Source organism: Centrocercus urophasianus, unplaced genomic scaffold, assembly GCF_019232065.1.
Source record: "Centrocercus urophasianus isolate 14NV4802_14NV808 unplaced genomic scaffold, USGS_Curo_1.0 seq_24, whole genome shotgun sequence".
NCBI classification, from domain to species: domain Eukaryota; kingdom Metazoa; phylum Chordata; class Aves; order Galliformes; family Phasianidae; genus Centrocercus; species Centrocercus urophasianus.
The window spans coordinates 4,353,353-4,368,473 of record NW_024884800.1 but is presented as its reverse complement, the minus strand read 5'-3'; the positions used below and the strand labels follow the sequence as shown (position 1 = coordinate 4,368,473).

Genomic DNA, 15,121 nt, shown 5'->3' with positions numbered 1-15,121 from the left:
CCCCACACAAATGAGTCTTACGTGACCAGATTATTTATGTATTCACTAGACCTCATCCTCCAGGCTCTCCCGATCCCCTTATCCAGTTTAAACCCCGAGTATGATGAGCTTGGTAAAATGCCAATATGTTTAATGAGAATGTGCAAGCATGTACCAAAGTACTGCCCTCTGTATAAACGTGTTTGTACTGTAAGCTTAAATATGTTGTTAAACTTCATGTGGTCAACATAAGTGTGACATTATAGGTGAAAGCTATCAAAAAACTTCATAAAATATCCCCTTTTACAGAATGTTATTCCATCTATGTTGGTTTCCTACTCTAGGGGCCAGCATTAGGTGCTTTTTACTGCTGTTTTAATTTCCAATCAGAAAATCAGAAGCTGAGATACCATTTGCAAAATAAGTGGTCATAGCTCATCAGCCTTGAACTTTTGACTTCAGTATAAGAAGGATTGGTTTCCATACAGGCTGCAGTTTGTTCCCTAAAGATTTCTGTAACTTTTCTAAAAAAAATACGAAGAAGGAAAGAAAGAAGCATTAGAATTGTAATATATTATTCAGTCTTGGAAGAAGATCTCTCTTACTGAACTTGCAACAAGAGTGTGTGTGACTGTGTAAGCTGTGTAATGGACGATAAAATACTGCTCCAGTTTGCAGTGTCTATGAAACTAAGGTTTTGACTAAGGCCTGATGAAGGTATATTTTAGGACAAAGGACAGAAAAAAATGGCCTTAATATAATTAGAACAGTTATGTTCTAATGCTGTTTCAAATGTAATTACGTTAGCGCCAATCACATCTAGCCACATGTACAGCATAGACTAGGGAATGTTAATAAAATGAAGCCTTGAGTTACTAATTGCCCTGGTTTCAGCTGGGGTGGAATTTATTTTTTCCTTCACAGTGTCTGGTATGATGCTATGTTTTGGCTTTAGGAGAAAAACAGTGTTGATAACAATGCTGATAACTGATGTTTTCAGTTGTTGCCGAGCAGTGCTGCACAGAGCCAAGGACATTTCAGTTTCTCAGCTTCTCCTGCCAGTGAGGGAGCTGAGGGGGCACAAGAAGCTGGAAGAGGACAGAACCAGGACAGCTGATCTAAGTTGGTCAAAAGGGATATTCCGTACCATATGACATCATGCAAAAAAAAAATTGAAAAACAGTCAGGAGTTGGCCAGGCAGGCAGCTACTGCTTAGAGACTGACTGGGCAACAGTCAGTGGGTGGTGAACAATAATCATTACTGTAATCCTTTCTTCCCACTTCCTTTTCTATCTTAGTAAATAGTTTTTATCTCAACCCACAAGTTCTACTTTGGTTTTTTGGTTTTTTTTTTAAGTTCTCTCCCTCATCAGACTGTATGTGCTTTGCTGCCTGCTGTGTTAAACTACAGTGCTAATTAAATATCTTACTATTTTAATCAGAGAAGAAAAAAGAGAGTTTAGTTTCCAATTTTTACTTCCAATTACCTGGGAGGCGGTTAGCAAATACACAGGTGTAAGGCATGGAAGCAGACAAAGAAATTTCACACACCATCCTATGATGGGTTGGAAAGGACCTCAGAGACCACGTAGTTCCAACCCCCTGCCATGGGCAGGGTTGCTACCAACTAAATCATGCTCTAGATCATATCGGCCAGGGCCCCATCCAACCTAGCCTTGAATACGTCCAGGACAGGAATTTAGCTGTATTGTTTTTTGGCCACTGCATTATCATCACATGCCATGCCCTCCCACTTTGTGCCAGCTCATCTTCCCCTTTTCCCACGCCCAGTAATATCCCCTAGAAATGTTTAGCATCTATGCTGGAAGCGTAACAATCTTTGAGCACTCACTATGTGCTGAAGTGTTTGAGAGCTGCCTTGTATTTTCAACAGATCTGCAGGGAGTCTGGTGCAGTGTTGCATTCTACTCTTCCTAACACACAGAAGAGTTGAACATCAGTAACTGAATAGAGGAGACTGGAAAATTAAAGAATAGTCTGATGTTCTCAGGATGTGACAATTTTACAGCATTTATTCAAGAATTTATTATGGAAGTCTTGTGGTCAGGAAGGCTATTTATCATAGATAAGATGTACATCTGGAAGTTATAAACAAAACTATAACTTTGAGCAAGCACCTTAATTAGGCAAAATGGCAAACATTCAAGGATGTTGCTCTTATTATATCACAGGTAAACACTACATCTGGAAGTTATAAACAGAACTATAACTGAGCACAAATGGCAAATAGTTAATTCAGAAACATCTGGGTTTTAATCAATAGCTGCCTGAACAAGAGGGAGCAGTGTGCCCAGGTGGCCAAGAGGGCCAGTAACGGTAGTCAGCAGGAGCAGGAGGTGATTGTTTCTGTATTGAGCACCTCAAGTGCTGTGTTCAGACATGGAGGCCCTGGAGCACGTCCAAAGGGCAGCAACAAAGCTGTGAGGGGTGTGGAGCACAAATCTTGTGGGTAACAGATGAGGGAACTGGGATTGTTCCGTCTGGAGAACTGAAGGCTCAGGGGAGACCTCACCGCTCTCTAATATTTCTCGAAAGGAAGTTTTAGGAAGGTGGGGGTTGGCCTCTTCTCCCAGGTAATGGCAACAGGACCAGGGGTAATGGCCTTCAGTTGTGCCAGGGGAGGTTCATGTTGGATATTACTGACAGTTCCTTCTCACAGAGCTCAGGTAGCAGTACGGACTGCCCAGGGAGGTAGGTGGTAGTCACCATCCCTGCAAACAGTCAAGAAAAGGATGGATGTGGATTGGTAGTGACGGGTTGATGGTTAGACTAAATTGTCTCGATGGTCTTTTCCAACCTTAACTGTTCAAAGCTGTAAAGTGAGTCTTCAGAGCAATCCCATCCGCACCTCCCAGGCAGAGCTGCAAAGAGACAAAGGGAAAAGCACCACCGACCACAGAACAACTGTTCCAGCGAGGACCGGAAAGTCCCGCTCATTTATGAAGGCCTGGCCACTCTACCCACAGCGGCGCGCGCCGAACCCCGGGCAGCTCCCGGCCGCACCGCAGCTCGCCGCTCGCCGCTCGCCGCCCGGACCCGAAGCGGCCGCGCTCAGAGCCCGGCAAGCTGCGGCCTCCCCCTGCTGGGCTCGGCGCCGCGTGCATCCGGGGCCCCGGCCGGCGGTGACGTCAGCGCTATAAAGGGCCGCAGCTCCTTTGTTCGCTCCCATTGCGCAGTTGGGGCAGGGTGGGAGCGGAGGTGAGTGCTGCGAGCCGAGCCGAGCGGGCCCGGGATCTGCGGGGAGGGGGGAACGGGGCCCAGCGAAGTGAGAGCTGGATGTGGAAAGCGGTGGCGCGATGAAAGGTTCTGCCCGCGGAGAGAAGCTGCGCTCCGCCCGTCACTGCAGACGTGGGGCGAGGCGCGGTGGAGCCCGGCCTGCCGCCTTCCCTCCCTGCCCGCCGGCCCACGTGCGGGGCGCAGGACGGCTTGGGGGGGCGCGGGGTCCCCTGCGCGAGAGGCGCTTGGCCGCCATTTTAGGTGCGGGGGTTTCTTGGAGCGGTCCCGTCGCGCGGGCTGCGCTTCCTCGAGGAGGACAAAGGGAGGGCGGCTGCGGGCGCGCCTTCGGGCCCGAGCAGAGGGCTCGGAGCGAGGCTTAGGGCGCGCGGTCCGCTCAGAGCTGAGACGTTCGTCTGGCGCCGGGAGGGAAAGAAGGGCCTGCTAGAGGTGGCCGCCATTTTGTGGAGGTGTGTGGAAAACGCGGAGGGTCCGGCGCCCCCTCCTTGCTCTCCTCTTCGTGGCCCGGCGCGCCGCTTACGAGGCTCGGAGCGGGGCGGCCGCCGCTTGTCCGCCCGCGCGATTGGGGCGGCCCGGCCGCCTGCGGCGCCTTGTGGAGCCCTTTGTGCCTGTGTGCCGAGCGAGCCGGGCGCCGGGCTTTCCCGCCACTGGCCTGAGGCGTGCGGTAACGGCGGTCTGCGAGGCCGGGCGGAACGCCAGATGCTCCGAGAGCACGTTTGTCTCCGGCTCTTCTCGTCCCGCTCCTCTAAGCCGTGTTGGGCTGGTATCCGTTCAGGCTGTCGTGTTGTGTAGGCCTCGGCTTTGACTTAGTGTGGATGTACTTAAAATACCATAAAAGATTGGGGTTATTTTGAATGTTGGCGCACCTGACTTTAAACATTTTGGTTTTATCTTAAAGTTAGTTGTTTTCATAGAAGAAAGCATTCAATCTGTCACACTCCTGTCACAGATTCTAAGATGACCATCGGGGGCAAAAAAGGCAGTAAGCTTAGCTTTTCAGCGTCCACCATTGTCTATTCTAGAACTGTTCTCATTAGAGCCCTGCTTTGTTTTTTGGAGTTTCTGCTGGAAATAACTGCTTCGACCTTGTAGTTATTCTTTTTCCCTTTGTGCTTAGCATCTTTTCTTTGGCATTTTGTTCAAAGAAAACTGGCTTGAATTTGAGGAAGAGAGAATATTCCGTACTATTGTCCAGTGATCTGCTGTAGTCTAATGTTTTGTTAATGACAACTGTATGTTTTCTTAGGTCTCTTGTATCATCAAAATGGTTGAAGCAGATCGTCCTGGGAAACTGTTCATCGGTGGCCTGAACACAGAGACAAACGAAAAAGCCCTTGAGGCTGTATTTGGCAAATATGGACGCATTGTGGAAGGTAAAAAAAACAAAGGGTACTCTTGCCATCTTGATTGAAACAACAGAAGACAGCCATGATGACTCTTATAATGTTGATCTTATGAAATGATCATCTTCTCTAAGAAGTTCTGAGCTTAAAGGGTAAATAAAGGTTAAGTTTTGTTGCTTAATTGCAGAAGGGGGTAACATGATTTTATTTCCACTGCAGTCCTCCTGATGAAAGATCGTGAAACCAACAAGTCAAGAGGGTTTGCTTTTGTAACGTTTGAGAGTCCAGCAGATGCTAAAGATGCTGCCAGAGACATGAATGGAAAGGTAGGAATTGAGATCATCTTTGCTGTCGCTGCTAAGCAAAAGTGCTGTTCTATGGAGCTAATTTAAGTCATAATAAAACTTGGAAAGATAATGGACTAGAAGATTCTGGAGACAAGTCACAGGGTTAAATTTGTCAGGATGTCTTTATTTCCTGTTGTCTCCATGAAGCTGGAATGACTTTCCTCTGACTCTGGATTTGGCAGTAGAAAGTGAAGCCTGGCTGTCATTTGGTTATCAATTTCTTTTTTAGTTACCATGGAGAGCTTTCTAGTAGACAGCTTTTCACTCTTGCATGCCTCCTCTAATTGTTTTGTACTTACTGTATTTGAACGTAATACTGCATAAATCATATTTTAGGGGAGTGAGTTGCCTGAAAGCTAGGAATGTTTCCCCTGATATGGGTTTGTGATTTGCCTTCACTGTGGTGTGTTGATGCATTGTTAATTTGTAGGTATCCTTATATATGTGGCGTTTCTTGCCAATTACAGCAAAACTGTTTTGCAGTTAACCAGCTCTTGAATTTGTTCATACCCTGCAACAGAACTACACAGCTTAAGAAAAAAAAAAAGTACCAAACTAATAAATAGTATGTCTTTAAAAAGGAGAACAAATCTGAATTTGGAGCAAAATTTGAGATTCACATCAGGATAGCTTGCTGGAGGAATGTAGGTTATTGTGATCTGATATTGCTTTGGTATATTTGAAAAGCTGAATGTTGGTTTGTGAGTTAGTGATCAACAACAGTTCAAAGAAATGCTCTCTTTAGATGGTGTAAGCTGTCATGTCAGTTGATTTGAATTTCAGACTCTTGTCTGTCATGTGCAGTCAGAAGAGTTCAATTGTAAAGATAATGCTGAACTGGGCTTTCTGCGAACAGCACCTCTTCTAAGGTTAAGAAAGCCTCTGTTTAGAATGGTTGAATAGTACTTGAGCTTTTGATAGTTGTTAGTGTGAAATAATGACTGATGGTTTTCTTTCAATTCAGCATAGTCCTTAAGTAAAGCATAGCGAATAGCTGCACTTATGGAGTAAGAAAATGAGTTTGTAGTGTTCACAGATGATGCTTATAATTAAACTTAGTTATTCCTAGTTTTGTGTTAAAGCAGACTTTCTGGTGTGTGTGCTGCTTAGTTTCTGAGTTCTTGAGAACAATCTGTTGATGATTATTGTAACTTTGCATGGAGATTTGCTTCCACTTTAAGCTAGTCATTTTTCTTAGTGTGGAGAATGATAAGTCAGATGTTCTTTCTATACCAGTCCAAACATCCCTAAAGGTGCATCTGTTAATGAATCTGTCTCCGTTGTGTAGCTTGCTACAGTTCTGAAGACCTGTTTACTGCAGTTTCAAAATCCTGATTTTCCTCTGAGTTAATAATTCAATTGAACCCCCACAGACAGTAACTTTGAGCACCAACAACGAATTGCGGAATTAAAAGGAGTTCAGTCCCTAATCCTAACAACTGTTCATGGAGTGCAGCATTTAAAGGAAAATAAATGGAAACTCAAAAAATAAACAGCTGTTCTAGGTCTTTAAATAATTTTTTTAATATTCACGCTGGAAACGTTCATAAAAGTAATGTTTAGTAAAGAAGCATTATAGCTAATCTGAGTTTGCCTGTATTTTGGAATGCGCCGTCTGGATCACTTGAGAACTAGGAAGTACTGACTTGTGGGTGATCATTGTCATGGTTTCTGTCTTCAGAGCTGCAAATCTAAACATACTTTCATCATCTTTGAAATTTGAACGGCAGTGTTTGGAAACAACATCCTCACTCAGGATTTGGGCAAGAATGGCCTTCAGTGTAAGCCTGCAAGCATAGCTGTGTATAGTTCCAATTCTGTACCTATCTAGCTTGGTTTAGTTGTGAATGTGGAAGAGGCAAGAATGTTATGAGGCAGTACTTCATGAGGAAGCCTTCTGGTCAACAAGTAATGCCAGTACTTCAAAAAGACTGCATTCTGTGTCAGAAGAGGAGTGATGCTTGAGGCATCCTGTGGGAGGAATTCATTCTAATCTGTCCAAAATGAGAGTTCTTCTGACTGTTTGGAAGTGATGAAACATCCAGGCATTTCAAAGGAGCCAGCAGCAGAAGCACTGTGCAGATGAGCTCAGGCAGTCTGTAATGAGAAACTTGACCTGCCTAGCCAAAGGGAAACAGGTGATGTATGGGCAGTGTGTATCTCAGTCTGTCATTCCAATGAAATTCAAAGTTGCAGCCAGCAGAAGAGGTGGAATTGGTTGAATTCTGCAAGAACATCAGAACGTGTCTTCAGTTGCTGGAGTTGAGGGAAGAAATGGGTTAAATATTTCATTCTGAAATGGAACAGGCATGAATGAGTCTCAGCTTGCTTGTTGAAAATTTTAGTCCTGAGGAAGGAGGTCAGGAGATAATGGTTTTGGGGGAAGGGGAATTTCTCAAATTACTTTCTCTGCAAAATTGGATCAGTTATAGCCTGAATGGCACAGTAGAAATCGTAAAGCATTTTACAGCGAATTCTTTAGGAAAAAAATCTTAATTGCAGGGCAGCGAAGTCATCATCCTTGTGTCATGAAATGCACTTTCTTGTCTGAGTACAAGGGAACACTCCCAAGTCTGTAGTGAACTTTCTGTTAAGCTGTTCTGTTCTTCATATTTGAAGTCCTGAGTACAAAAATCTGTAACTAAAGAGAATATGATTTTAGAGGAAACATCTGGGTCAAGCCAAAGATAAAATTCCATTTGAAGCATTCCATTCTTCCAGTTGAAGACCTGTCAAGCCAGTTGGAGCATGTTAAGAGCTTGGAAGTGAGTACTACTATCCACCACGGAAGATTATTGTCCTCTAATGAACAAACTTATTTCCAAATCTTCCTATGAAGAAGTGTTATAATGTAGAAAAGCTTGGATTGATAGGAAATGATCTTTGGTTCTTCCATGTATTTGATGAAGAAAAGTGCTCATGTTGTGTTGTCAAGAAACACACAAGTGACGATGGAATTGCAGCAGCACCAACAGTGAAGTCCATCAGAGAGGAAACACCAGCATGATGTTAGGCTGCTGGTTCGTGCAAGTTTCTTTGGAATATTTGAATTACAGCTACTCAAACTTTACAAATACACCTCATTTAACTTCTGTTTTGCAACATGGAGCAGTTTACAGGACAATTCTCTAATTGTTTGCTTCAGGTTCCTTGGGCACATTTCAGGACTGTATAGATTGTTCATTGCACATGCAGGAGTTTTTAAAATTGTGGTTGCAAATCTACTACTATCCTTAAGTGAGCATGTATAGTAGACTTTATTTTTAGCACCAACATAATACCACAAAATAGTGCCCCTTTCATATTAAAAATACTATTGCAACACTTGGAATCAAGATTATAAACACCAGTTGATGAGTGCCTGTTTTGACAGATGGTGTTTTGGACCCATTGAAAATTTCTTGCTCTGAGATAACTTGTCTTGAGTTCTGTCTCATCAGTTAGATGAATTTTCGTTTGACTGAAAAACCTACAAAAGAAAATGCTTTTCCCATTCCAATCTTACATTTTAAAACAAGTACCTTCTGGTTAACAGGAGCAAAAACAAAGATTTTTTTTTTTTTGACATAAGACATGAATTAGGCTGCTTAAAAGCAGTTTTAAAAGCAGCTATGTTTTGCCTCAGTAATGTGCATAGATGCAAGGCAGAAGAAAATAAGGAATAGAAATCACTAGGAAAACCATGCCTCCGGTGTTTAAGCAAACAAGAAGTTAAAAACACCAAGTTGGACTTGACATCCAGGTGTTCAGAACCCCTGCTGGTGGGAAGGGATGATATTTGGGTTCAAAATCCAAACAAATTGTTAGTAGTCTGCCATAAAACAGGACTCCTGCGGTCATGGTAGCAAAACTTAAGGCTTTAAGCCTACCTTTCCCATTGTGAGAAAGGTGTCTGGAATATGAGAGATAGCAAAACTAGTTATGAACTAGGTATCAACTGTTAGGTTCCAGTGATTAGCAGTGTTCATGCGTGCTCCTGGAATGTTCTGAGGTTGTCATGCCGAATGTCATTGAGAAACTACATAAGCTACATCAAAAGCAAGACAATGTTATGTTGCTAATCTTTTTTTTTTCTCAAGATGGATTGAGTCAAACCTTTGGATGTACACTCTCAATTTTTCAGTAGTAACTACGACTGTGTGTAGTGGTGGAATATGTCCACTGCTAGAGTGGATGATGTTGGAAAGGGGCAGATTTCATTGGACGAGGAAGAAGATACAGTTTTACCTCCATAAACAACCACTAGCAGTACAGACTGAGACACCAGGAATTCTTCTATTGCAATAATGTGCAATTAACAACACTGCCTTATTCATTAGTTACAGATATTTAGCTTACAAAAAGTCAAGCTGCATTTGCCAATAAAGATGTGCAGTAAACTAATTTCAGTAGAGCTCTATCTTGACTGTTCTCCTGACCGAATGTGTATTGTCTGAAAGAGGATGCCATGGATACACTTGCTGAGCTACTCAGTATGTCTTAACGCATGTTCGTATTTGAGGCATAATAGCTGGCTGCAGAGTTCCTGTTACTGCAGGTCTGTGCTCCAGAAAAAGCATCCACTTAGGAAAAAAAAAAAAAAGTTCACTCTGGAAAAGCAAGTAATAGAGTAAATTGTGTCAGTCACCTCTTTTTTTTTGAAAACTCACCTTGAAACGGTAGGAAAGGGCTGAATTGCCATACTCGGTCTGCTTTGTAGATGCTGAAATTACTTCTAAATACTTCAGTGATCACCGTTTAATCAGGACATCAAGAAAATGTACTTAAAACGGCCTCCCCATTGCCAGAAACCCCAACTGAAGCTAAGATATCTTCAGCTTAATCCTGTAACTACTGGTGCAGTCAGTTTGGTGCAAAAGTCCGTGGCAATTGGAAGTAAATTGGAGCTCATAAATCATATTTCATTTACGCAATAAATGACATGGGGCTGCCGTAGTTATTGGACACTTTTATTTTGACTGAAAGTGCTTTCTGATGCTGCTCTGTGTTTTTTCATCAATACCACGAGAATGAAGTACTCTAGAAATTAGGCCCAACATGCTGCTGAGTACGTGGGGACTAATACTGAAGACTGAATCTGTTCTAGAGTTGCTCTAACTTTATAAAATGGAAGCCCTATAATAGTGAAGCAAGAAGGGCTTAATTTAAGAAATACAAACATGACTGAGCAATAAGTAAAGCAGCTTCTTCTTTAGTCATTAGATGGGAAAGCAATTAAAGTGGAACAAGCAACCAAGCCATCCTTTGAAAGTGGTGGTAGGCGTGGGCCACCACCCCCTCCACGAAGCAGAGGTCCTCCCAGGGGCCTTAGAGGTGGAAGAGGCGGAAGTGGCGCGAGAGGACCACCTTCAAGAGGGAGTCACTTGGGTATGTATTTACCTATCTCATTATATACTTGGACAACATACAAGACAATCCCATTGGAAGATGACAGTAATCCTACTGGAAAAAGTCAAACAGCTGAATAGTGCACTCCTTGCTCATTATTAAAATCATGAAATGTAATCTCGGCAGTTGAGTCAAATTTTTGATTAGGCAAGTACACCTTAAGAAAAAGGCTTTCAAATGTGAAGATTCCCTTCTACATCTAACGCTCTACTTGGCTTTTGGCTATGAAAGAAACAAAACTCCTGCCCTGCACGTGAGAAAGGAAGCTTTCTTGTATTCAAGGTGAAAAAGTGATTCTCTTCCACCAGGGTAAGGGAAGTGCTTTCTGTTCTTACTAGCAAGAGGTCTAAACTCACTAAACTGTAGCTGTTTAAATGATTGGGGTCACAGTGACAGTTAGGAAAGCTAAATGTTCCTCATGACATTTTTGAGTTGAAGCTCTCTGAAATGGAAGGATAGTACACAACTCGATATTGGATGTGCTTTAACTTAGATATACCTACTTATTCAGCAACTTTTCAGTACTAAAACAAGTCACATAAAGCAGCACGTGTTTTATAACAGTAAAAGCTGTAGTGCAGGGAAAAAAAACCCTGAAAATAGTGAAAACTCTATTCTTGGAAAGTCTACGTAGTAGGTCCTACGGTATCTCTGTTCGCTCTTTATGTAGGATCTTCTCTAGTGAGTCTTCCCAAGTGGCTTTTGTCTTCTGAGGACAGTAACTCGAGCATTTAAGCTGAGACTGATGACAGGAAAGAGTTTTCTTTCTCCTTCGCAGCACACACTATGGCTTTTAGATCACTTCTATAAGACAATTCTGAACAGGAATTTAAGCTGTGAAAAAAGTTTATCTGGCATGCTTTCAGTTCTGTCAGCAGCATCTAGTAGTGACTGAAAAACAAGATAAAAGTATTTTTAGGGTCTAATGTTAGAGGTTTACTGTTGATCTTACACAGTAGTGGTAACATCAGTTAGATTACTGGAGTTGAGGCTTTAGGGGCATACGGGTAAGTATTACAGAAGTAACAAGGTGGTACGTGGCTTATCTTCTAGGGTCTTCTCGAGGGCCGCTTCCCATGAAGAGAGGTCCACCTCCACGGAGTGGAGGCCCTCCACCTAAAAGATCTGCACCTTCGGGACCAGTGCGTAGCAGCAGCATGGGAGGAAGAGGTAAGAACTTGATAAATTGCTTTGTTGTCTAGTCAGTGTCTTGCAATGCCTTACTCATCAGGAACTTATGGAAAGCATTGTTTTCTTTTGAAGTTAAATCTTCTGTGGGCTAGTTGATCATTTTTATTATCTATCAGTTCTCATCGTTCTCTGGTGTGATCTGTTGTGTTCCTTTTAATGATGCTTTAAGACTTCATAAGCGGAAAAGTATTGTGGATGTAGGCTGCGGGTGATGCTTCTGAGTCTGTGAATCGTTCAGTAGTAATTGCCTCGAGTCTTTTGTGTGGTTAAGTGCAACTATATTTTACAACTTCTGTTTAAGCTCCTGTGTCACGTGGAAGAGACAGTTATGGTGGTCCTCCACGCAGAGAACCGATGCCGTCACGAAGAGATGTCTACATGTCTCCAAGAGATGATGGCTATAGCACTAAAGATGGGTAAATTTTCTTAATGATTTAGATTTGCTCAATGTTTTCATTCGTCAGAGGATTTTGATCCCTGATTACTCTGGCGTAACCCAATTTTGTTTGTTGTAGTTACTCGAGCAGAGATTACCCCAGTTCCAGGGACACACGGGACTACGCACCACCTCCCCGCGACTATGCGTACCGCGATTATGGTCATTCCAGTTCACGTGATGAATACCCCTCCAGGGGCTATAGGTATCTACTACTGGATTTCTGTCTGTGTCTGTTTGCTTCTGCTGTGATTGGACTGGTTTATACTGAGTCTCAGTAGCCTTTCCTCTTACAGCGATCGTGACGGATACGGTGGTGGACGTGACAGAGACTACTCAGATCATCCAAGTGGAGGTTCCTACAGAGATTCGTATGAGAGTTATGGTAAGAATCCATTTTGAGGATCATGCAGTAATTTGTACGGGTCTCGTGAAGTCTGACTTTTACTAGGTTGATGCTGTTTTAGGGGGAAGTGGCGCATTTTTTTTCCCCCTACAGTGAAAGTGCAGTTGTTGGTTATCATTTGATCCCATTGTTAAGCTGTAAGTTAAAGAAGCAAAGTCTACGGTTCAGAATTGCAGCTATCTCTGGAAAATGTGGCTGAGTTTCTTCTCTAAAATAACAAGCTGTTCTGGAATGCCCAGTAAAGAGCCTGCCTGAATAAACACCGTCTTCATTCCTTCAAAGTCTGTTAAATCCACTCACTGCCTGATACGCAATTCCCACTTAAAATACCATTAACGTGGCAGATTATATAAAGAACATCTCAATGCATACAAAAGAGTAAAAGTAAACATTTAATACAGCAATTCTGTAAATTCAGATTGAAATTGTTTATATAACTTATGGTGTTGCCATATTACCTGACCATTGACCCTGCAGGTAACTCACGTAGTGCTCCACCTGCACGAGGGCCCCCGCCATCTTATGGTGGAAGCAGTCGATATGATGATTACGGCAGCACACGTGATGGATATGGAAGCCGAGAAAGTTACTCAAGCAGCAGAAGTGATGTCTACTCAAGTGGCCGTGATCGTGTTGGAAGACAAGACAGGGGTCTTCCCCCATCCATGGAAAGGGGCTATCCACCTCCTCGTGATTCATACAGTAGTTCAAGCCGCGGAGCACCCAGAGGTGGTGGCCGTGGCGGAAGCAGATCTGACAGAGGTGGAGGCAGAAGCAGATACTAAAAACACTCTTAACTTTTTTTGGACCAAGACATTACTTCTCAAACAAATTAAAAAAAAAAAGTGGAAGTTCTATCTTTACTACCAGAGGACTACTAAAAGGAAAAGTTGTTTTTACCTTTTTTTATTGTTGCCTGTTAAGTTTTCCCCTCCATGACTTTTATGCTTTTGTGAAGAAAAGTTAAACCAGTGTTTAATTTCATTTCAAAATTGTTAACATTTCTTTCGAAAGGCAGATGTTAAATGTATGAAATTTGAGCTGTGTACTAGTGTTGTGATTTCCAAAGTAAAGTTTCCCTGAAATGCCACACTTCCCATCTGACTTTCCTCGTGAACAGAATAAGCAGTTCTTAAGATCTTCCACACGACATCCAACTATCTAAAAGGAGCTGGATTGTTCCACGCATTCAGCATCTCGCTCTTAAAGTATTGTTTGTGATGTGGAGGGTGGTGGGGATGTTCCACAGGAAAGTTCATTTTTGTCTAGAATTCCAAGTCAGTGTTCCCTGGAGTCAGTGTTCCTAGTAGAAAATGCCTTCAGATCCTTGTGTTTAAAAAAAAAAAAAGTCAATCCACCTGAAAAAACATGTGGATAATACTATTTTTTTTTTGCCTTCCTCCTGTTTCTTGGGGAGTTTAAAAAGTTCTCCCCATCAAATGAACCATGTACATGTAAGTCAGCTACAGTATACTGTTAAAAAAATTAAAAAAAAAATAAAAAAGTTTGACCAATTCATCAAAGAAGCTACAAAGCCATGCTTACTCATGCATACTGTTTCAAATTTTTGCAACTCTGTAGTGTTTCACTTTTAAAGGAACATCTTTGATTCCAAAGGAGAAAATAAGATAAGCAAAGAAGTCTTTCTCTCCAACTTCTCAAAGGCTTATGGCTTCCTAAAAACAAGTGAAACTTTCAGCATTCCACAGCTGATTTAAAGCAGCAAATGCCTGTGAAACAGCAAAGATGGTAAGCAAAGCAAACTAGTTTTTCAGTCTAAGTCAAAATTGAACCAAGTTTCTTCCTCTAGTACGGTAAAACAAGCTGCACGTCATGGCAATGGAAGTGCTGTCTAGATTTAAAAAAAGTAAGGAAATGAAATACTTCAATACATTAGAAGTTCTCAAAATTCAACATTTCTTCTTGGATAAAAGCATTTATGGCACCAGTTTTGAAACTAAAGATAAGAATGCAGCTCGCTTTAGAGAGAATGCTGTGAAGTAGGGTTGGGAGGGGGTATTTTGTGCCCAGTTTCTTTCAGTGAAGATGCTCAAACAGACTGCGTGTGCTGTTATTTTAAGAAAATTAAAAGACTTGTGAAGTCAGGAATTGGTTTAGATTGACAGATACCATCTCAGCTATTGGGAGTTTGAAGCAAGCCATTGCAAACTTGACATTTAGTTGGATGCCTGACTGTTCAGTTTTGACGCAGCGTTACAGGGATACCTGGTACATGTGGCAGAACCTGTGACAAGTTATGACTCAGGTAAAGCCATGAAGTTCAAATGATGCTCTTGAATATAGTATACGTGAAGACCTCCAACTAAAAGCAAAACCAAAGCTTTTTACTTCTGTTTAGTCCTCAGTATGTTTTGTCGTTCAACTTATGGATTTTACATGGCAGTGCACCATTGAAAAGGAATGAGAATCCATAAGCCATGCAACCAATCACTAAGTCATTCCAGTCCATTCCAAACCAGTGAATCCTCCACCACTTAGAAGAGAAGTAGTAAAACTTGAAACAGACTAATCTGCAAACCCAAGCTTGTGACTCTTGAAATGGGGGGAAGCACGGGGAAATGGGGAAATTGACTTGTGCTGTAAAATGTATTTTTCTCAGCTTGTTTTATTTTGATTACAGGATGATAACTTCTGGAAGATGCTTCTGAAGTAAAGCAGGTTCATCTGGTTTGGTGGCAGAGATGAATGATGCCTGTACTGGTAGATCAGGTAATGGCTGTGTTTCTGTAGTAGCTATATGGAAGATTTTTGATG

General features: G+C 42.3%; 1 protein-coding gene and 1 non-coding gene across 3 annotated transcripts; both read left to right on the top strand.

Annotated features, from left to right (window-relative positions):
- Nucleotides 1–3,116: 3,116 nt before the first annotated feature.
- RBMX (RNA binding motif protein X-linked) lies at nt 3,117–13,864 on the top strand. Of its 2 annotated transcripts, none has more exons than XM_042824960.1 (9): nt 3,117–3,199; nt 4,482–4,608; nt 4,798–4,904; nt 10,121–10,292; nt 11,367–11,483; nt 11,806–11,920; nt 12,020–12,145; nt 12,237–12,325; nt 12,824–13,864. In XM_042824960.1, the coding sequence occupies exons 2-9, from the start codon at nt 4,500–4,502 to the stop codon at nt 13,129–13,131; spliced, it is 1,143 nt and encodes a 380-aa protein (XP_042680894.1). In that variant the 5' UTR covers nt 3,117–3,199; nt 4,482–4,499; the 3' UTR covers nt 13,132–13,864. The 2 variants fall into 2 exon arrangements, with proteins under 2 accessions (XP_042680894.1, XP_042680893.1); XM_042824959.1 differs by having other exon boundaries at nt 12,222–12,325.
- LOC122163923 lies at nt 4,661–4,725 on the top strand. The gene has a single exon (XR_006170078.1). It is a non-coding gene; the product is annotated as a small nucleolar RNA SNORD61 (small nucleolar RNA).
- Nucleotides 13,865–15,121: the final 1,257 nt, after the last annotated feature.